The following is a 21,577-nucleotide window of genomic DNA, read 5'->3' on the forward strand; positions in this document are numbered from 1 at the left end:
CAGGTTCAAAACATACCGGTGTTTCCATTGTCTAGATTGCAGTGTGGGTTTGGTGTCCAATTTTGAAGGTTTTAGGACAATCAAGTTCATGATCTTCTAGGAGGGTGCGCTGCCACTTAGTAATACATTATGACAGGAGAGAAATATGTACAAACAAATCGAAGCCTGCAGGACAGCTATACTTACTTACAAGTGAATAATATCCCCAGCCGTTGCCGGGGGTGGCAGGGAGCAAAGAGAAAAGTGAAATTAGAGAGACCGGAGCATCCCGGCGGTGATGTGCTGACTGCCCACGTGGCGCAGGCAGCGCCCAGGAGCTGGCTGCGGGTACGGCAAGATTGAGATCTAGCCCCTATTTAAGTCTGATTTGCTGGAGCAGGATTTTCTTGCAAAGGAACAGCCGTGATTTGTTGAAAGTCTTTGGGAGATAAAAAGCAGATGGCATTGATTAGCTAATTAGTAATATTTTCTGCAACTTATCAGCTGTGCTGATATGTGTGGAGTTTGCAAAAGCTTGGGATGAATCTTTCTGTCTTTGATTTGTTGAAGAAATGGACTATTTTAAAATCTGGAGAGGAGGGAAAGTTATGTACAAATGTGTCATTTTCTGCCCAACAGAAATATGTTAATCTTTTCCTTTGAATTTATGCTCAGGGCTCATTTCTTCATTTTGGAGAGGAATATGCACAACGAGGTTGCAGCTCTCCTGGCTCTTGTCTTGATGGCATGGGCTATTGTGTGACCTGCCATAGGTTTCTGGCGCTCCCGTATTCCTCTTTGGGGGTGTGCTCCTTCCCCTTTTGCATTTATTATGGAGACAAAGCAAAATATTATTATTTTTTTATTTTATGTCAGGCTCACTTGTCTCCTTGGGAAGCCTTAGCAGCCAGAGCAGCACCCTAGCAGGACTTCTGCTAAGTGTTGGCCACCTCCGTGACCACTGCTGTGACAGTGGTCAGTGCTGTTTTGGCCAGAGCATCACTGGGGTGCTGGAGGCCCCTCTGACCTTGAGTTAGATTGGACACGACTCAAATATCTTGATGTTGTCTCTATGATGGCAGTAGTTCATCATTTAGGGCGAGACAGTAACTCACCGAGATGTTGATATAAAGAAGAATGTCTGAGAAAGGATGTCAGCCTTTCAGAGCCTCCTGGTTGCAGAGCGAAGTCTTCATACAGTCAAAGAACAGGAGACTCATCTGGTTTGCCCAGTCAAGATAACGGGATACGGGCGGGCTCGCGGGCAGATACCCGTCCTGATAGTCGTGGTGGTCTTTGTGGGAATGAGCGTGGGTGGGCACGGCTTTGGCATCCCAACAAGCCCCATAATTAGGACTTGTTGCAAATTCTCTGGAGGTTTGAGCTCCACACCAGCACCACCCCGAAGCCTTTCATGCGACAGGGTGCCAGTGGAGAAGCTGTATTTTAATTGCAGTATGTAGCATGGGTGACGCACGAGCTGTCAGCTGGCCACCTGTGACAGCGGGGAACGAGAAAGAGCTTTGTTTTCCTCTTCTGGGGAACTGTCCTCCCTTGCAGATGCTCTGCAGAACAGCTTTGTCATGCTTATCTCCCGTTTAAGGCTTCAAAATTGGGCATGAGGCAGGTTGAGGTGGGGCCCGGACATTGTACTGGTCAACTGCCTGTGTTGTGCTCCATCCAAAAGCCATCAGGCCTGGAAATTGCCTAAAGCGGGACCAAGATTTGCTCCTCTGTTACAGAGAGCTTTCTATTTTCCGTGGAGTTCGATGTTGAAGCTTTAGCCTTTCTATTTCCATCAGAATGACATTTTTTATTGGTTCTTAAACTGAAGAAACAACAAATTCTGCATCCTCTCTGGAGCACAGTCTTGTTAATGTTCTTTGAAACATGACATGTGTCGTGGCCGTCAAACTGCAATGATCCCATTTCTTCTGAAATGAGAAAAACATGTCACTTTGGGCTCTAAGTAATACAAAGGGAGAGTCGTATTTTAGATAGGAGCTGCATGGCTGCTGGAGATGAAAGAAAAATGTTATTACTTTTGGAAATTTCATAATTACAGTTAATGATAATTTAATGAAGTGGCATTGTCTTCACCGCTATCACTAATGAAATGTTTGGGAGTGATAAAACAGGTCTTGTTAAATAGAGCGAGAGTCTTGAGTGGAGTAACTTTGTGACAGCAGCCTGCACGCACAAGTCTCCAATTCCTATTTCTTTTGTTACAGTAGTTTAAAAAAGAAGACAAAATGAAGGCTGCCTGGCAAATAAGGCACACATGAAGTATTTAAAGGCCTGCCGTTAAGCAAACAATACTGAACTCCTGAATAACATGCTGGTGACTGAGTACTGCTCTTTAGAAATGCTAACCCTTCATTAAAACACTTTCCTTGTTTTTCTTTGCAGACAAACCAGAGAACAAGAAACCCCGCCTGACTTTTTTTATTTCTCAGACTATGAAAGACATAATGCAGAAATAGCAGCATTTCATTTGGACAGGCAAGTAAAATGGATTTGCAGTAAAAGAAAAGTGGAAATATTGTGATAAGTTGCTGCACTTGGCCAGCCCTGTAACTGAATTACTTTTAAAAAGGGGGAAAATGGAACAAAGGTGGGCAAAGGCCATGAATAAATGAAACGGCAGGTGATGAAAGGGTAGATTAATAATTAGGAAATGTGACTTGCCCTGGGAATGAGAAACCTGGCAATAAGTAATTCTCAAAAAGAAAGAGAAATGATATCGAAGGGAAGCTGAGAAATGAATTTCCCCCGTGATCCTGAAGTGCGTATGGAGAGGGCCCTCTCCCGGGAAGGGAATGTGTCGCACAAGTGTGATGGCAGTCTGGCTCACCCCAATTAGCTCCAGGGCACGCAAATCAAAGGAGAGGTGGGGAATGGCGTGAGCATTCAGAGAGGAGTCACCGAGGTGGGGAGGAGAGGGCAGTGGTGGCCGTCCCCTGCTCCTCAGAGCTGAAAACGTCCCCCCAGGCAGAGCTGGTGTGGGGTACGGTGGATACTTGGGACTGGGAAGGGACTGCAGCCCTCTCAGCCTGCCCAGATTAGGAGCGGGAGTTAGCAATTAGTGATGAATTATTAACAGTGTGGCTAGAAACCATGGCTTTTCGCAGGCTGAGTTAGAACTGAAGCGTCTTTCACACCCTGAAGTGCCACAGAACAGCCTTTCAAACGCTTGAAGCTTTGGGGCCACAAATTCCTGGGGTACGGGTGGTATTGCTGCCTTCTGGGTTGATGGTTGGGATGAGGGAACGTACCAGCGAGGGGCACGGGGTAGATTTGCCATAAAGAGCCGTCCTGCTCAGATCCTTCAAGGACCTTCTATATTTTGTTGTTGTTGACCTTGGTGTCGATCCCTTCTGCTTTATATTTTATATTGCCGTTTTAAGCAGATGGTGCTGTAGGAAAAAACATGAATGGAGTTCCTGCAGGGAGACGTGTTAAATATCCACACACTAAGCAGAAAAAGCAGTTGCTACCCAATGTAGAAAAGCTTATCAGCAGCCAGCGGACATGAAACCTCCACCTATGGGGAGGCTTTCTATGGGGACTTTGCTCGTCTGCTGTACCTGATAGCGGTGCTTCATAGGGAGTTTTTAATGATCTACTAAGGTGGGGGGGTTGGGGCAGAGAAAGGCTCCTCAGCCAGCCTTTGCCCGTGGGAAAACTTTTAGTCTCAGGGAGACTGTTTAGGTTGGTGCAAGGGTATTAAAACAGAGAGGAGCAGAGGCAAAGAAAAGAAACAAATGCTAAGACTGCCAGAAAAAAAATTACTATTAGATGGTGTTTATGGAAGGCAGAGGCTGAAATCCCATTCCTCAAGTCGCTTAAAGAATTGGTGAGCAAAATGCATGGTATAACAGGCCTGAGGTGGCACAGAGTCAAAAATAAGTTTCTACTGTCTCTTATTTCTGGAATTCTACCTATCCTCATTTTTTCATGGAACAATGTGTCTCCATACTCTTCTGTATTTTGCATCTGTGCCACACTATGTAGGCGAGTCAGAGCTGATCATATTCAGGACGTATTTTGTAATACATTATATGAAGGATTATCCAGTTTAAAGTTGATGGGCTTTTTACTCCTTAAAGACCACAGATAAATGTGCCTTCAGAGTGTAATGAACCTACCTAAAACCTACCACTATCATTATATTTTAATCCTTTACATAAACTATCTCTTTTCTTTCTCTTCCAGGATCCTGGATTTCCGTCGTGTGCCGCCGGTTGCGGGCAGACTGGTTAACATGACGCGAGAAATACGAGACGTTACTCGTGACAAGAAACTGTGGAGAACGTTTTTCATCTCACCAGGTAGTCTTGGAAATAACACTGTATTCTTTTCTATCCCGCCGAACACGTACTTAAGGGAACAATGTGTAGATTGCTTAATTGCTCAGATATTTCTAATAGAACTGTCTTCCAGACCTTTGAATAAAAATAAATGTGGAGACATAGCCTACAAAGAAGACTTTATTGTTTTGAATTGAGTGCCTTTTCCCCTTGACAAATTATCCGCAGAGACAGGCTTTTATGATCACAAAAGCAACGTATTCAACAAATGTTTTATGTAGAGCAATTTCTAAAGCAATTTCTTCTGTTGCTCTCAGTTTACCGAAAACCTTATTACTTAGCCCATTAGTTATTTAGACTTTTTTTCCTGCTGCAGTGTGATCCGTCACTTCTGTTGGTCAGATGCATTTATTTCTCGGTTTTGACTGGAGGACCAAAACCTAATTTTCTCAGAGTCGTGAACCTCAGTTTTTGCTACAACAGGAGTCTGAAAAAAAATCAAGCAGATAGACGTGTAACACATCCTGCTTCCAGCTCCAGTTCTCCCTCGGGCAGAGGCCAGAGCAGAAGTGCCCTGAATTGTCCCCGGTCCTTGTTCTTGCATTGAGGGCTGACCCCGGGAGCCCATACCACTCTCTGTTTCCATTACTCTTCGCTCTTTCGCAACGTCTGGTGGCTCCAGCCAAGGACAGAGCTCCACAGGGTGGGAATTTTACAAACACAGAGTAAACCCATGCCCTGCTCCCCAGAACATACGCCTGGAAGAGGTGGAGATGGGCAAAGGGTGGGAGAAAGCGGCGTCATCCCTGTTTAGCATCTGGGCGGCTGAGATGGAGAAATTAAGGCTCTGAGTTAAGGCACAAAAATACATGCTTAAGTTTGTTCTTAAGAGAAAGAATATGTAGGGAAATGTTCAATGTAAAGCATGTAGCTGTGTCCCAGCGAGTTTAACTGGTATGATTTCGTCTGTGTGCAAATATGCTGTGCTGAAGCCGGGCTGTGCCTTGTGTAACAGGCAATCTGGAGCAGAAATCTCCGGAGAGCTCGCCCTTGCTCGGGGTGTGATTGGCCACAAGCTGTTTATCCCGGATCCCTAAAGTCAAGATCCGAAGACTTAATTACCGTTTCTCCTGATGTAACCGTAATTTGTTGCTGTTAGCTAGAAAGCAGAGCCCTGTCATTGCAGAGCTTTCCCTCTTAAAATGTTTATCGCACTTTTGCGATCACCAGTAAAGTCATTATTATGGCTGTTATTTTTAGCTTCATGTTTGTGTTCAGCTCTGCAGGACACACAGCTGAGCGGACGGTTATTTATTCCAGTGACTTCGCGTGTAAAATGCGTGACATGATTACAGGAGGTTTCACCGTACCCCGTGTGATGAGCGCTGAGGTGTTACACGTGCGGTGGTGGGGACAGTGGGGACGGTCCGTGGCAGGAGCATCGGGCAGAGCTGATGTGCAGACACTGCTGCGCGCTGGGCCCTGCTGCCTCGGCCGCTCGCGCGCCCTCTCGCCCTCTGGCTCTCTCTCGCTGCATCTTTTCTTTACTTGACTTTTTGGTAGGCAAGCAATCACACCCAAAAGATGGCAAAAACATCTTGTGACTGTTTATGTGCACAAGGTGCTTGGGCTCGTTTGAAATATGAGCCGTTTGATTCCCATTTTTGCAAGTAAGATGCGGATTAGTAGGTTTGCTTGCTTTTCAGTCGTCCCAGGTTGTGTGTCAGGGCTTAGGGGCGAACTCGAGTGATTTCTGAGAATTACAAAACCGTACTCAAGTCCTGAGCAGCTTACAGCAGGCAGAGCACGGCGAGGCAGAGTTAAGGCTTCCTGCCGGTTCGGATGAAGATCTTTATCTTGTCATTATGAAATTCCAGACATCCAAGGGATGATCCAAGCATAATCCTTTATTCAAATTTATTTAGAGGCCTCAGATAAATTCAATTAAAATATTTGATTAACTATGAATCAGGCTTTTCTGGAGAATAAAATGCTTAAGCAATTAATTTTTCTTTCAATTTTACATTTCCTAAATCAATATACTTTGCTTAAAACATGTTGGTTACTTGTCAGAGTTCTTCCCCGCAAGTCCCCAGTTTAATTAGTCGGATTCTCATTAACATACGCCCAGCCTCCGTCTTGTATTTCATACTGACCTTAAGAGGCAGGCATTAATTAATGCTTAATGAAAAAGTAATAAAGGTCCTAAATTAAGCATTTGGAAACGAATTCACAAACCTAGCGGGCAGCTCGAGCAGCAGATTGAGGGCAGGAGAGGGAAAAGCGGAGGGTGCTGAGCCTGGGGAGGGACCGGGAGCCTGGGGAGGGCTGGCAGAGGCTGACTTGTCCCCTCTGGCAGCTGAGGGACACCAAAGCCGCTTGGTTTTGCAGGAGAATGGGTTAGAAAGGTGAGAAATGGAGGTGTGCCATATGGGTACCTGAAGAGCCAGTCCCTGTGCCCGCGTTCCGCTGTCGAGGCGCCTGTGTCTCTGCATCTCCCTCCCAGCCGTGCTCGGCGACGAGGGGCACGGGGACACGCGGTGGCTGTGAGCAGTGCATCCCTCCCCGTGCACCCACAGACATCTCTGAAAATTAAATGAGTGCTAAACGTAACTGATCTCATTCACAGCTCTTCGCTTCGGGCTGGGAGACCACTGTCTGCAGCGGAAACCCTCAGGGGGTAAACGTTGATGATGGTCATCTATGCACCGTGTTATTCCCTGGAACGGTGCGGGGATGGGTCAGAAGTAACCTCACTGCATCTCCACGCCTGGCCCATCTCACCTGTCCCATGGAAATCAGGGCTTCTTTTCATAGAATCACAGAATTGTCAGGGTTGGAAGGGACCTTAACGGTCATCTAGTTCCAACCCCCCTGCCCTGGGCAGGGACATCACCCACTAGATGAGGTTGCTCAAAGCCCCGTCCAGCCTGGCCTTACAAACTTCCAGGGATGGGGCTCCCACCACCTCTCTGGGCCACCTGTGCCAGTGTCTCAGCAAGTTTTCACAAGTGTCTCACCTTGTTTTCACAAGGGCATGGAGTGATAGGGCGAGGGGTGATGGCTTCAAACTGGAAGAGGGGAGATTTAGATGAGATCTCAGGATGAAATTTTTCCCTCTGAGGGTGGTGAGCCCCTGGCCCAGGTTGCCCAGAGAAGCTGTGGCTGCCCCATCCCTGGAGGGGTTCAAGGCCAGGTTGGACGGGGCTTGGAGCAACCTGGGCTGGTGGGAGGTGTCCCTGCCCAGGACAGGGGGTGCCACTGGGTGGGCTTTGAGGTCCCTTCCCACCCAAACCATTCTGGGATTCCATGATTCTTACTGCCAGGAAGCTGTGGGCAGATGCAGGCTCAGAGCAGGCTGCAGAGCAGTGTCCCTTTTCCATCGGGAAGGGGAGATGGCTGCAGGCAGACAGGTCAGCCCCTGCATTACCCTGCCTTCGGAGAGAAAGCCGATTGCAGAGAAGTGCACTTCCAGGCAGTTTGGACTAAACATGAGAAATGGAATTAGGTCAGTAATTATTTAAATTAATTTTACATCCTTTGCAGCAGGGCAGACTGCAGTAGCCCTGCTACTCTTACAAATGAATGGTAATTTGCTAGGAAAAAAGAGACATATTAATGATGTCAGCCTTCGTTTTGGAAGTAATTGAGGCAGCAGCTTAAAGAAATCAATGTTACACAGCTAGTAAGCATTATGGTTTTGTTCATATTAACCAGTTCCAAGGGATTATGGATTTTTTTTCCCCTCTCAGCAAACAATAGCAATTCTGAATTAGCTATTATTTTGAGCAGGTAAAAGAAAGATCTTTTCATGCATTGCTTTAGTAAATATTCAGGATTCTTTCCAGTACTCCAATTGCAGAGGCTTGCTAAATGTCCTCTATTAACAGTCATGCAAATCTCAATAAAAGAATTGCTCTGCCAAGCAATTTGCTTTAAGGTATCTCCACTTGTTCCTTTTCTTCCCGAGAAGAATTATTGTTCAGCTCTCGGGATGACGCACGGGAAGTGTGCAGATGAGCACACAGGCACTCTGGTTCTTAATTGTTGTAATTAGTTGGAGTTTCGATCACCAGACCATGATTTTTGCATGGATTTCACTACGAATTGTGGCTGTTCATCCTCGGATAGTGAAAATCCGACATTTGCGACACCGCCCGGGATTCTCTTGCCTCTAGTGCTTTGGGGAAAAAATTGGGGTTTTTAATGAAGGGGGAGTTTGCGTGTTGCAAATGCTCAGCGTTTGAACATTTCGGCGCGGATGAACGTCCCTCCCCTCCCGGTTTGCCAGAGAGGGACCTGTGGGCTGGCCGGTTTCAATGGGAGGAGAAGGACACACTCCAGTTGGACTTCCTCTCCCCTTTCCCGCTGGTTTTTGCCTTTGGAAGGCCAAACCCTGCTCTGCGCGTGGGATTGTGGGCGAAGCATGGGGCTCGTGTCTCTCACGTGAAATTCCCCCCCAGCCCGCTGTGCAGAATGTGGGTCACCTACTTAGGTTTCAAAGAGGCTTCCTACCGCACCTTGAAGTCTTAAATGAGAACTGTCTTTTTCTATATTGGATACCTCTTTTTGTTCTTCATTTTTAAGAAACCTTAAAAATGAATGCTTCCCCAGAGAATTTGGGCTGCTTCATTTCACCGCCTGTAATAAGAGCTCATCTCACTTCTGTGTAAGAACTAGGGTAGACATATCGGGATGGCTATTCTGTATCCATCAAAGCAGCTAATTTCTTTAATAGTAATTTGAGATACAGCATCCTTTCACCTCCGCTACCCCCAAAATTCAGACAGGAGCCGTGGAGATTAAGTACCACAGAAGAAGCTTTGCTGTTGAAAGTCACTTCTCACCAAGAAACACGCTTGTGGGTTTAGCACAAGTTTGCTGTCTGAATGCCAGAGGCGTCCTGCGGTCGCGGGGAGGACGGGCTGCCGGGGCGGGCGATGGGGCTCGGTGGGAGGACGGCGATGGGGAGGAGCTGGGGAGGAGCGGGGCCAGCGGCCGGCGAGCGGCTGCAGCGAATGCCACCGCTGCCACCGCCCCCAGGCTTCCCTGTGGGTTTATCTGGGTACCAATGTGCGATTACTGGCAAAGGATTAGTCCCAGTTGCTCTCGTTGGCAATACGGAGCAGGGCTTCATTGTTCCCACAGTTAAATTCAGAAGCAAACGATTAAACACGGTATTTATCTTCCCACCATGCAAAATGCTGTGTTTAATATGGTTCCTTTTTGGAAAGGTTGGATTTACATCTCACGCAGCAGCAGCTGGGCCCTTTGCTCCGTACAGAACCGTTCCGGAGGCAGATACCCTGGCATCGGCGTCCCAGGGCCAGCTGGAGGTCAGGTCATAGAGACCCGCGAAGGTAAATTGTCTGAGGTGATGAAGGGGAACCCGCCTGGGCTCCCTGCCTCCAGGGAGGAGCAGGAGATGCTGACCCGGCCGAAGGGGAGCAGGGCAGCTCCCAGCCCCGGCCGTGGCCTGGGAGAGCTCTGCCTTCCCACCCAGGCACGGGGAAGAAGGGAGCTCTTTCCATCTCCCAACGCTCTGTGCTCCCCTGCAGCGAGCTGCATCCGTACGGGATTCCTTGTAAATCATCCCTTGTGGCAGCTTGGAACCCCTTGAAATATTTTGTCTGCAGTAATTTCTTTTTAAGGGTATAAATCGCAGCCGTTTTTCCCCGGTTTTTCTTGGCCGAGAATATCCCAACCTTCCCAACGGCCCAGTATGTTCCCCCCCTTTGCAGGCTGTCTGCAGCGGGCAGCACTGCCCCCAGGTGCTTGGACAACTCCTCCCCTGCAGCCCGAATTATGGAAGGCATGAAGGCCTCCTGGTTTTGCCGGGATGATCAAAGGCGAAGTTGGGGCACCTGTGTTAGCCCTGCAAAAGCTATGCCAAGTCCACGCTGCAATAGCGTTTTTGAAGAGGAAACTGGTGAGAGGTTACAGACTGCGGGGCAGCGCGCCCGGGGCTTGCCTTAGGTTGGGTTTGTTTGGATGTTGACTTCACGCTTGATTTTAGACTAATGAAAGGAGTGAGTCCAAAGGAGGGCCGCTGAGCTGGTGCGTCTGGTGTACAAGGAGAAGCTGAGGGCTTCAGGTTTGTTTAACCTGGACAAGAGAAGGCAACGCTGCTCTGGCTCTTCTGTTAGTGCTGGCCTGGAGGTGGAGCTTGGACCAGAGGCCTCCAGAGACCCTTCCAAGCCAAGTGTCCCTAACCGTGATGGCTCTTTTCACATGCAATTTGTAAAAAGGTTTTCAAAACTTCATTCTGAGAGATCTGAGTCATAATTACTGAGTTGCTTAGAAGGAAAAATGAGTGGGGTTTCCGTTTAGAAGTTAATAGACATATTGTGTGATGAGCAGCACCAAAGTTTGTGCTGGGGTTCATAGGAAATAGCCAAGTTGAGCAGCTTAGTGGCCAAGGACATCGTCACTTCTTAGCTTGTGGGAAGTCCCCAAATTACTGTTCCTTTAATTAAAATGTTAAGGGACTAAGTACGCCTTGTATCTAAGAAAAAGCTTTTAAAATAATTTTTAAGAAAGGAAAATTTTACCGTTCGGCATGATAAGACACTTTAAATTACAAAATTAAAAGTATAGACTTGCTGAGTGCTGCCTTCCTTCCTTTTGTATTTCTGTTCTTCGTTGTCTGTTCCCTGAAGTACTTTTCTTTCAGTAATTGTCAACGAGGGTTTTGACCACAGGGTAAATATTTCTGGACCGAGTCAGGGTGTATTTAACTGGTATGAGACAACCCTGCGAATGTAAAGACGCAGTTCGGGCTGGAGCTGTTCCTGAGCACAGATAGATGGTGGCCCTGAGGAGTCACAGCAGAGGGCGTCGAAAAGGCTGTGTCCAGAGTGAAATAACCACGACTTAATGGACAAGCCTGGTGGCCATCAATAGAGGCTTGGAAATGAAGAGCTGAGACACTGTCAAGTAGTAACACACCAGCCTTTTAGTCCAATGGTATGCTGGCTGTAATTCCAAGGTTAGCAGTTGGTCTCGGATAATATGGTTAATTTCTACAATCAAAAACATCACGAGACCTTATTGCTCTTCCACATTCCCACACTCCTCCTTCCCCGGTCACAGCCCCTTGCTCTCCTTCTCCCTCCCTCCTGGTGTCTCCAGGACCCGTATTGCTGCCTGGGCTCTTGGCTCCCCGTCTCCCTGCCGTGGCCCACCCGCAGTGAGCCATCTCCGCCGGGCGCTTTGCCGGCCATAGGCCGGGTCTGGACCGGGGGCACGTCGCGGTGATGGGTGACGTGGGGGCGGCGTGCTGCGGGGCATCGCTGCCGTGAAAACCCACCGGCTTACCTTTCCCAGCCCCGCGCTCTTCTATGGCGGGCAGAAAATCACCTCCCCTGTTCCCCAGCGCTTCCTGCCTCCTTTCTCCTCATCCTGCCCAGAGGGAGAGGAGCTCAGAAGCAAGATTTGAATTTAGAGGCCTTGTGGGGAATTAGGAGGCAATGTGACTTCTCACCTTCGTGCATTACCATAAGGAAAGGGCACAGTCTTCCTCTAATGACATTTTATGTGCATAAAGCAATGTCGGAAGAGTTGTAGCACGCTGACAAGATGAGCACTGTGCTGCCGTTCATAGTCCAGTGCCGGTGGGGGCTGGGGGTGAGCTGCTCCCTCCCACCTCCAGGGAATCTGCCTGGGAAGGGGGTGCTGGTAAAGAGCCGGCTGCTCCGCTTGGCACAGAAATATGTGGTGGCAGCTTTGGGGAGGTTTTAAGGTAACGCACGCTCCAAAACCACCTGCGGGTTCTTTTTCTGTGGCTGTTGGAGTAACGTGATGTGTGGAGGAAGAAATTTGTGCTCGGGGTGTGTGCTGACAGGGTTACATCTGCGCCGTTTCCACCTTCCGCACACCCCCACAGCAGTCTGCGTGGTAAATAACTCTCCTTAGGAAAACTGCCAGTTCTTCTCCTACCAGCAAGTGAATGAATGAATGAAATGTTGTCTGTTCTTAAAGAAACGAGCCAAGATTTTGAAAGGTGACTTAATTTGGGGCATATGCCACTTGTTCAGCTGTGGGATTTGGGGTTCCGGCCTGGGGCAACAAATAGATCCCAAAGGTTGTATCAGTCTGGCAAAATGAAAGGAGAAGGGAAAGGATTAAAAACAAAAATTAATTTGTTTTTTTGGAATATAAATAGACTGGAAATAGTCACAGAGGGCCCAGCACAGGGCGTGATCCCAGCCGCTGAAATGAATGTCTTTCGAGTGGTTTCAGTGGAAGAAAACTATGTGTGGTTATGGGGGTTTGGGTCTGAGATTTATTTCTGCTCATGCATACATCAGTGCTTTTACGAATTCTTGAACACTAATTTAAGGGTAGGCTGTAAAACTCTTTTCCTTTATTTGCCAGCCAACAACATCTGCTTCTATGGGGAATGCTCCTACTACTGCTCAACAGAGCACGCCCTCTGTGGGAAACCAGATCAGATCGAGGGGTCTCTGGCCGCTTTCCTGCCTGATTTGTCTTTAGCTAAAAGGAAAACCTGGAGAAACCCTTGGAGACGTTCCTACCACAAGCGCAAGAAAGCAGAGTGAGTAGTGGTGAGCGAAGGGTTCGCCAGCTGCGAAGGGCGAAGGGAAGACGGGACGGTGCTGGAGTCACTGCCCTGGCCTGACGTAGAGCACTGAGGCTCGGGAGAGCATCTGCCTGTCTTCAGCGGGGCCGGCTCCTGGGAGGGGACGGAGCACTTTTGAGGGGCTCCAGCTTATGGTCCTGAACCTGAAAGGACCTTCAGTGGCGTAATTCCCTCGTGGGACAGGAACCTCCGGTGGTTTTGACAGGATGGAAGGCGACCTGGCTGAGTCCTGTCGAAGGCAGAGATCCGCTGCCATCAGCAGCCCTCAGCGAGTCTCGCATGTTTTCGTCGTATGACTGATGGTGCAGCTGGTCGCCTAAATCTTGGAGCTATTAGCCAGATAGTTTTCAATCTTGTCATTTTCTTCCTCCTTCATCAGTCACAATCTTTATGGGTTCCTGCATTGCTGGAAGCAGCCGGAAGAATTTGCTGCCTCTACCTTGACCCTGCCCTCAATCAAACATGATACAACTAGATCTTTGCAAAATAACATTATTATTTTTAATACTCAGCAAGCTTTGTACGTCACATAAAATATCAAAATATTGTTTTTTCCAGATGGGAAGTTGATCCAGATTATTGTGAAGAGGTTAAACAAACACCTCCGTATGACAGTGGGACCAGAATTCTGGATATAATGGATATGACAGTTTTTGATTTCCTAATGGGTATGTTTCATCTCTTTCAAAAATTAAAGGCAACATTTGATTAGAATAAGAACCGTTCCTTTCTACACCGCTCTGCATAGCTCAGCAGTTTGCTAAAGCGTGGATGAAGCTGCATTTACTGTATGTGCCGTTCTGGATGATGATGAGAAAATGCAGATTTACATGGTTACGTATTTCCATCAGCGCAGATTAAAGGAACAGGGATGCTGAGAAATGCAGAGCGGTGACGGATGCAGGTCAGGCTGGTCTCCTCCACAGCGGCCAAGGGCTTCACAGCTGGCTTTAGTGGGTGCCTCCCCCTTGCAGCCCCTGGCTCCTGCACGCCCAGCCAGGGACTGCTCATCACCGGCACGCTGCGTTCAGCCTGCAGTGGTGCTCACTGCTGCTTGCTCCAAAAACCGTCAGAGGGGGGAAAAAGAGGTGTTGCTTTGTCACAAAGGCAGCTGTGGTATGTATCGGAAGTTTTTTCTGTTGATGTAACCTGTTTGGAATAAAACAATTGCTAACAGGCAGGTAGTAGTGACCGATTCCAAGCCCACTCAGTGGCTACCACTGAGATGTCCGCAGGTGAAACCTGTTCTGCTGCAGCCGATATACCTGTAAGGATCCACATACTCGATGCTGGGACACGTGCCAGCACGGACATATGCTCTGCCATTGCCACTGCTGAGATTTCTGCAGTAGGCTGCAGCAGGAAAGGCTGCGTCACAGCTCCGGGGCCGTAAGTGGCATCTCTAAGTGGCTCAAGACCCCTGCCATGAAGTCAAAATTCATAGCTTGGCACCAACGCTCTGCACGTTGACCTTGAGGAGCAGATCACGCCTCTGCCTGCGGCGGGTGGCCAAGGAGAGCTGCTCAGCTGCAGGGCTGCAGTAGCATCCTCAGCATCCCCATCCGAGAGCCCTGATAGCCCTGATACCGCTTTGGCTTCCCAGGCAGCCAGAAAATTTGGACAAAGTTCTTAATTGAGCTAAAACAGGATGTTTGGTTGTGGTTCAAAAAGTTTAGTATGATATTAGCAAAGTCGTGTGGATTAAAATCCCTGCTTAGAGGATGCATTTTCCCCTCCCTCGCACCCGGCACGCGTCCCTTGGCTGCTTCGCACGCCGTGCTGACCCGGGCTGGAGCAGCAGCGCTCGTTCGCGCTGGTGAAGCTCTGCTGGCTCAGGATGCGGCTACCTCACGGATGACCAGGCTCCTGAAGCAGTTGAGATGCCATCATACTTGGGAGGGATTTCCTTGGCGTACCCCAGGAGGGGGTTGCTGGAAGGGGGGAAGGCTCATTTTGTCTCCCGATGGGTCCCCTAGAGCTCAAGTATAAAAGCTACAGAGAGTGCGGGAAGCTCCCAGCGGCGTAACAGCCCATCTTCCAGCATCCCCACGCTGGGCTTCCCGCAGCAGAAGCAAACTAGCCCAGCGGACCCGTTGCTTTCTCTGCCCTGCGTGGCCATCATGTTTGGGCAGCGCTGGGCTCCTGGCTGAGCCGTGGCTTTTCTCTCGCCCTGCCCCGCAGGCTCAGCACCGAGCCAGGGCGAGAACAGGCTTTTTTTCTCTTTATTCCTTAGGTAACATGGATCGACATCACTACGAAACCTTTGAGAAGTTTGGAAATGAAACATTTATTATCCACTTAGATAATGGAAGAGGGTAAATACCTTTAATAATCTTTCGGGGGCGGGGGGGGGAAGTTAGTCTTTATGACAGCCTTTGCCATGTTCTCGCTTTTATCTTTTAACAGGTTTGGAAAATATTCCCATGACGAACTTTCCATATTGGTGCCTTTAAACCAGTGCTGCAGGTATGTTTCCAGAGTTGTTTCCCATTTTATACAGCTGTTTCCGTTAATAGGACTGCCGTGCTCAAGGGAATCTTTTATTGCACGTGAGAGGAGGAGGTTTGGGATCCTGCCCGGTGAGCCCGACCCCAGCGAGCCCCGAGCGCTGGCACTGCCCGGCTGGTGCTTTGGTGGGATCAGGACCCTGCAGGAACGTGGCTGGGGGCTGCTGCGGGAGAGGCTTTATTAGGACAATATAAATGTCCCACTCAAGTCAAGTGGAAAACTGTCCCCAGCTTCTTGGGGTGCTTCACAGGGGCTTGCCAGGGTGCCCGTGGCCCAGGATTTTCAGAGGACAGGTGACATGTAGAGGTTCAGCTTTGCCCGGCTGGGACCCAGAGCCAGCTCCGTGTCTGCCAGGCTCTGGGCGTCTGAGCCAGCAGGGGCCACCGCCGCTGCCGCCCTCGCCCAGCTCAGGCCCCTGTCCCGCGCGTGTCGGCACCGGGACGCGTGTCACCCCCGCCAGCTGCAACCGGGACGCGTGTCACCCCCGCCAGCTGCAGTGGGTCCCACCGCAGCGGGAGCAGGGGCAGCTGCTCGGGGCTCCGAACCCTCCCCCTTCCCAAAGGCCGGCCAGGGGACGATGCTCCGTCGCACCGTGGCAGTCGCTGCTTCTCAGCCTTTCAGAGCACGAGGTTTTTACGCTGTTCTCGCCATGCTGGCTACAAGCCTTTTAGCCCTGTCGAGACCAGTAGTGGTGAAAATACTGATTTGCATGGGTTTTCTCCTTTTTCTCGTAGAATAAGGAAGTCTACCTATCTGCGATTACAGTTGTTAGCCAAGGAGGAATACAAACTCAGTCTCTTGATGAAAGAATCTTTACTAAAAGATAAAATAGCTCCCGTTCTCTACCAGCCTCACTTGGAGGCGATGGACAGGCGGCTGCGGATCGTCCTCAAGGCTGTCAGTGACTGCATAGAAAAGGATGGTTATGACAACGTGGTTGAAAATGACTTTAACCCTGATGTTAACACTGGTACGACCGAGAGGTAGTGAAATCGCAAGACTACGTTTTTACCAGCCAAGTAAAGAAGATTCAAAAAAGGAAAAAAAAGAAAAAAAAAGTCTTGCAAAAGACTGTATACGCCACTTTGTGAATTCAGTGAATTCAGAAATGAGATATAATTGTTCCCAAAGTAGGTAAAGTGTAGACTCTGCAAAGGCTTAGTTCATTAAGAAAAATAATGTGATGCTTTTCATTAGTTCCTAAAGAGAGATTATGAGAAGATGCAGAAAATACTCAGATCATTGACAGACAACAGTCTTACAGCAAACACCTCCTGTCCTTTTTGTATAGAAAGGAGGCCTTTACTTAATATTTTGTATTTATATATGGTATATCTATGAAACCCCAGACCTACCTACCAAATTTAACTAAGAGGGACGGCATAGTTTTGTGACTCACACTTTATTTGTGGTGACAGTCCACTTAGTATTTTGTGTTAACCCTTTAAGTGCTCTAATCCACTGTATCTTATTTAAATTGAATGCTTTTTTTCCCCCAGCTACTCAGCATTTAAAGGGTTAAGGCATTATGAACTTTTAAAGGCAAAAAATAATAATTATTATAATAATAAGCAGTGGTTGCCGGAAGGGAATTTCACTAATTGTGCATTGACAGGAATACTTGAATGTTGGTTTTACAAAGTGATGTAAAATGCCAGGTTGTACTATTTGTCCATAAGGAGGTGGCGGCTCTTACCTTTCTAGACTCTCATAGCTGAGCTGCTACTTTTCAACTTTGCTTTTGATAGTTTTGTGTAAATATATACATATATGGGTAAAAAGCTGCTTTCAGCAGCTCTAGGCTTACTTTTGCAGCATTTTTGTGGAATTGTTTGCAACGTGGTAAAAGTGCAATAAAGATATGGCAAAATGTGTAGCCATCGCGTCTCAGCGGATTCGTTTTTCACTGGAAAGTGTGAAACTGGGCACACGGGCCACGTGCTCCGGGCAGAGCTGTTCAGGCTGTTCTCCCGTGTGTACCAACAGCCAGTGGAGCTGGGGTCGGGGAGTGGGGGTTAACGCACCCTCCGCGCGCTGTAGATCCAGCAGCTCCTCTGACCGGGGTAGCAAAAGCCCTTGCACAACCCACAAAATCTCAGCCTAAATTGTCTGGAAACGTCCTATTCTTCACCAAATAGTTTTGAATCACGTTCCGCTGAGTTCATGTAATGTGTGTGGAGACTTTCAGCCCAAAAGCAAGCTATAAATTGAAAAAGTGGCTGGTTTTGACTTGCGAAAACATGGTGTGGTGCCGAAGGAATCCCTCATCGCTCTTTTGGGTGAGGAGAGAGTTTATTATGACAATATTCATCACAACTATAATTCACATCTGTCATTTGTTTCATTTCATGTCTGTCTTCTCAGGGATTTATAAACATATACTTTAAAAGCTTGTAGCCAGATAGACTAAATGTAGGCATTTGAGCATATTGAAATTGGGAATGAGAGAAGGAGCTGCTCTATGGTCTCATACACGTCGTAGGTGGTGCGTTACCACTAAAAACCATACGTCTTTTACTGTTTCACCGCCCCTTTCAAATTCCCATGGCTCTCACATACATGGCACACAAAGACAAGAGAACACCTCAGATGATACAGATGTCCATGACCTTGGAAAATTTCTTGGGTTTTTTTTTTTTCCCTTTCCGAGCCCCACGCGTGGTAGCGAGGGTGTTGTCTCTAATGCAGCGCTTTTACACCGCAGCTCGCTCTCTGTTAGCCAAAAACCCCAAAACTTAGGATTATTAAAAGGTGAAGAAATGGGTGTTATTATCCTTGCCTTGTCCTTAGTGCCCGGCTGGGGTTTTCCTGCGGGTGCAGCCTTTCCTCACGAGGAGACTGTGCCGGGGTCCAGGCAGGGGCCATAAAATCACCCTGGGGGCGCTGGGGCTGAGCCTGCCCCGGTGGCGGCGCTCGGCGCTGGGCTGAGAGCGGGGCAGGGACAGCGCGGGGCTCTGCTCCGGGGACGCTGGGGGGTGCGTGGGGAGCTCCCGGCAGGGTGGCTCCAGCTGGGGGGGCTCTGCAGAAGGCTGCCTGGGGCTGCGGGGATATAAACTCACTGTTACGAACCCGATTCTGGATTTCTATACGCAGGATTAGTGGTGTTTCTCAGGAATAATTAACCAGAGGTCACTCCTCGCCATATGGAGGGTCTCTGGTTTCGTTCCTTTCCTGAGCTTTGGTGCCTCCCCTCACACGCTCTGTGCTGCAGCTTTCTAGGCCTAAAAATTCTTCTCTCCAGTCCTCAATTAAACATGCAGAAATGCTGAAGGGGAGGCTTTTCTTTGGGATGAGAGATGCCAGCTCCTTGGGAGGAGGGAGATGGCAGCTAAGAACTGGGCAAGGTTTCCTTTCCTCTGGCCTCCGACGAGAAACCGGGGTGGATTCACCCCCGCTGAGCAGTGGGATCCCAAATCGGGGGCCGGGCGCTCGGGCAGGTAATGGCGAGAGCTGGGTTCAGGCCCTCGGTGTGGCCGGGACAGCGGGGGGCACGGGCCCGATCGGGGGGTAATTTCAACAAGTGGAAGGGCTGATGAATTAAAGAAGCGGTGGGGCTGTGTCTCGGTATCTCCCAGGACGCCCTGCCCTGTTTGCCTTCCCGCTGCCAGAGCTTTGACTCGTATTCCATTTTCTACAGGTTTGGGAAGGGAAAAGAATTATTGCCTTGTTCCGATAGCTCTTTTCTCCATGGGCGGGGGGCAGTGGGCACCGCAGACGGAAAACGTGCCGGGAGCCAACCTGCGGCTCTGCCCTTCGGCTCCTGGGCTAATGCAGCCTCGAGAATGGCTCTGTACGGCCCGGGGGGGGCAAAGCTCTGCTCTGGGGGTGCGTCCGCATCACCCAGGGCAGGGCTCGCAGCCGGACTGAGCGTCTTCTCCCCAAACCCTCGTGGGCTTTGAGGGCCTTTAGGGCATGGGTGTTGCTCTCCCAGGGGGAAACCCATCCTTCTGCAGGCACCAAGCCTCGCGGGGACGACTGGAGGGTGTCTTTGCGCAGGGCCAGCCTGTTCTGGGGTCTCTGGTGGGGAGGAGAGCGTGGAGCTGGGGGGCGGTTGGGATTGGTCCCGCTCTTCGGCACGCACACGTCCAGCTGCTCGCCGCGGTGCGCGACAGCGGCTCTGGAAGGGCTGTCACTGCGCGTTAGGTCAGTAATCCATGAGGAACGGAGGATTGGCCTGGCACGGTGGAACATCTCTTTAGGAGCCCTACAAACCTAACAGACGGAAAGATTCGCTCTAAGAAGATAAATAAACGGCAGAATCTCATCGGGTTGTCTGTTTATCTCCAAAAATCGGTGTAGCAACAGCACCTAGGCAATAATGTACCGAGAAATCGGCAGTCGTCTACCAGGGCATACTGTGTTCAGCACAGTAAATATAGCATGCACAATAAATAACAGAGAAAAATAGTATACTTCCAAAAGACCTAATTACAACTGTATCTGACAGCCTAGAATAGCTTACTGTATTCTCCTGAGTGATTCAGATGAGCGCCTCATTTTGTTTTGCTGTTTTTCTGTTATTTAAGCATCAAAGGGAATTCACACAAACTAAAAAATAATAATAATAATAATAATAAAAAAAAGCTCTCATTGTTTGGATTAGGTACCGGTGCCGTGATCAGCGGCTCTGGGCAGAGCCGTGGTGGCTGTACAAGCTTGAAGGAGATCACGATGGAAGCAACAGCGAGAAGCGTCGCGCGGGAGGGACCTGGGATTTCAGCCTGGCCGGCGCCTCCGGGCGCTGAACTGGAGACGAACTGGTCCTACGGGGCGGACAAGGGAGGAGCGTCCAAAGGGCGTCCTGGTTCCTGCTGCCGGGTCTGTAGGCAGCACCCACAGCTCTGAGGGGACGCGCTGCGCGCCGCTACCGCAGAACTGCATCGTCCCCTTAACCACCCAAACTCCACCCGGAGGCTCTGCCAAGGCTTCTGTGGCCCCAGCCTCCGCCCGTTGAGTTCCCAGCCTGGGGCTGGACCTGTACCAGGGCCTTGGTGATTTGCATCCTGATGGAGCAAACGTTCTTCTAGTACTGAATGTAGGACCCCAAAATTCATTTTCCAGAAATTATTCCAGGTATTGGGTGTTTCTATGGACTTTCTTGCCTGTGGTTGTTTACAAAAAGATTTGCAGCTTAATATGCAGAAATGAACATGCACGAGGAAGATTCTTTTTAAACTGTAAATTGAGTGTTTGAGGGAAATGTTGAGTTGCCTGGGACGAGTTTTCACACGGAATTTCAAGTTATTACCAGTCAGAAGCTGCAGGATTTCTTGAGAATATTTTTTTATGCTAAAAGTGATTCATAGGTAGCCTCCAGCCATAGCTCAGTCTGTGACCAGATCAAACTGAATTATCTGCTGCTTCTACATTTGCATCAGGGAAGTACCAATCCAACGCTTTTGGGGGCTGTCTAGAAAAATATTAAAAGCGCTTCAATTTGGTGGGTGAAAAGACCTGAGAACCGAGGTCGGAGCGGGGCTGGTCATGGGTGGGAACGAGGAATAAGCGCAAAGGAGGGTATGGGTTTGGCGGTACCAGAACCTCCTCCCCTAATGCAAAGGTCAGAGCAAAAGTCTGTGTCTAGAGATTGTCTCCGAGCTGCTGGAATCCGTGCTGGCCGCTGGTTTACCAGCCCCTGTCCCCCTCGGAAGCAGCGCGTGTTACGCCTTGGACCTTGCTGAGACGCGGGCCCAGCCCCAGCAGCGGATGGAGCTGGCAGCTGGGGCCACAGCAGAGCAGCTGCGAACGGGGGGTGTCGGGCCAGAGCACTCGCCACGTCTGCGACCGCGGGAATCTGGGTCACGCCGTGCCCCGGCCACCGCAATGAGTGACCTCGGGACCCCCACCTAAATCCCTCTGCCGCTTCTTCTAGCGAGGGGCTCTCTGGTTGACAGACGTACCTACAAAGCCACCTGCAGGCTCCGGGCGACCCTGGCATCGCTTCAAAACACATCCCAGGGTGACTTAAGATAGATCCTACCCCAAAGACGGACAATTTAAACCCTCCGCCCTCCAACTGCTGGTGCTGGACTGACCCCGGCCATGGTTCCTCCAGAGGTGCTGCTGGAGCCTGAGGAAACACAGGGATCCCTGTACGTCGCTGGGGCACCTGGGAGCCTGCAGGAGGGCCGTGAAGCAGGCGAGGACTGTGATCTACGGGCATCTCCTGAATCCTCGT

The 21,577-nt window shown here is 49.4% G+C and overlaps 1 protein-coding gene across 1 annotated transcript in view; it reads left to right on the forward strand.

Annotated features, from left to right (window-relative positions):
* The window catches only part of FAM20C (FAM20C golgi associated secretory pathway kinase), a 60,610-nt gene extending 43,335 nt beyond the window's left edge, over nucleotides 1-17,275 (forward strand). The window contains exons 4-10 of the mRNA XM_074597838.1: nucleotides 2,389-2,481; nucleotides 4,195-4,310; nucleotides 12,666-12,846; nucleotides 13,450-13,559; nucleotides 15,125-15,206; nucleotides 15,298-15,357; nucleotides 16,134-17,275. Of these exons, the coding sequence (XP_074453939.1) occupies nucleotides 2,389-2,481; nucleotides 4,195-4,310; nucleotides 12,666-12,846; nucleotides 13,450-13,559; nucleotides 15,125-15,206; nucleotides 15,298-15,357; nucleotides 16,134-16,386 (895 nt within the window). The 3' untranslated portion in view covers nucleotides 16,387-17,275. The remainder of the gene's footprint in view (nucleotides 1-2,388; nucleotides 2,482-4,194; nucleotides 4,311-12,665; nucleotides 12,847-13,449; nucleotides 13,560-15,124; nucleotides 15,207-15,297; nucleotides 15,358-16,133) is intronic.
* Nucleotides 17,276-21,577: the final 4,302 nt, after the last annotated feature.

This window comes from Larus michahellis, chromosome 8 (assembly GCF_964199755.1).
Source record: "Larus michahellis chromosome 8, bLarMic1.1, whole genome shotgun sequence".
Classification (NCBI taxonomy): domain Eukaryota; kingdom Metazoa; phylum Chordata; class Aves; order Charadriiformes; family Laridae; genus Larus; species Larus michahellis.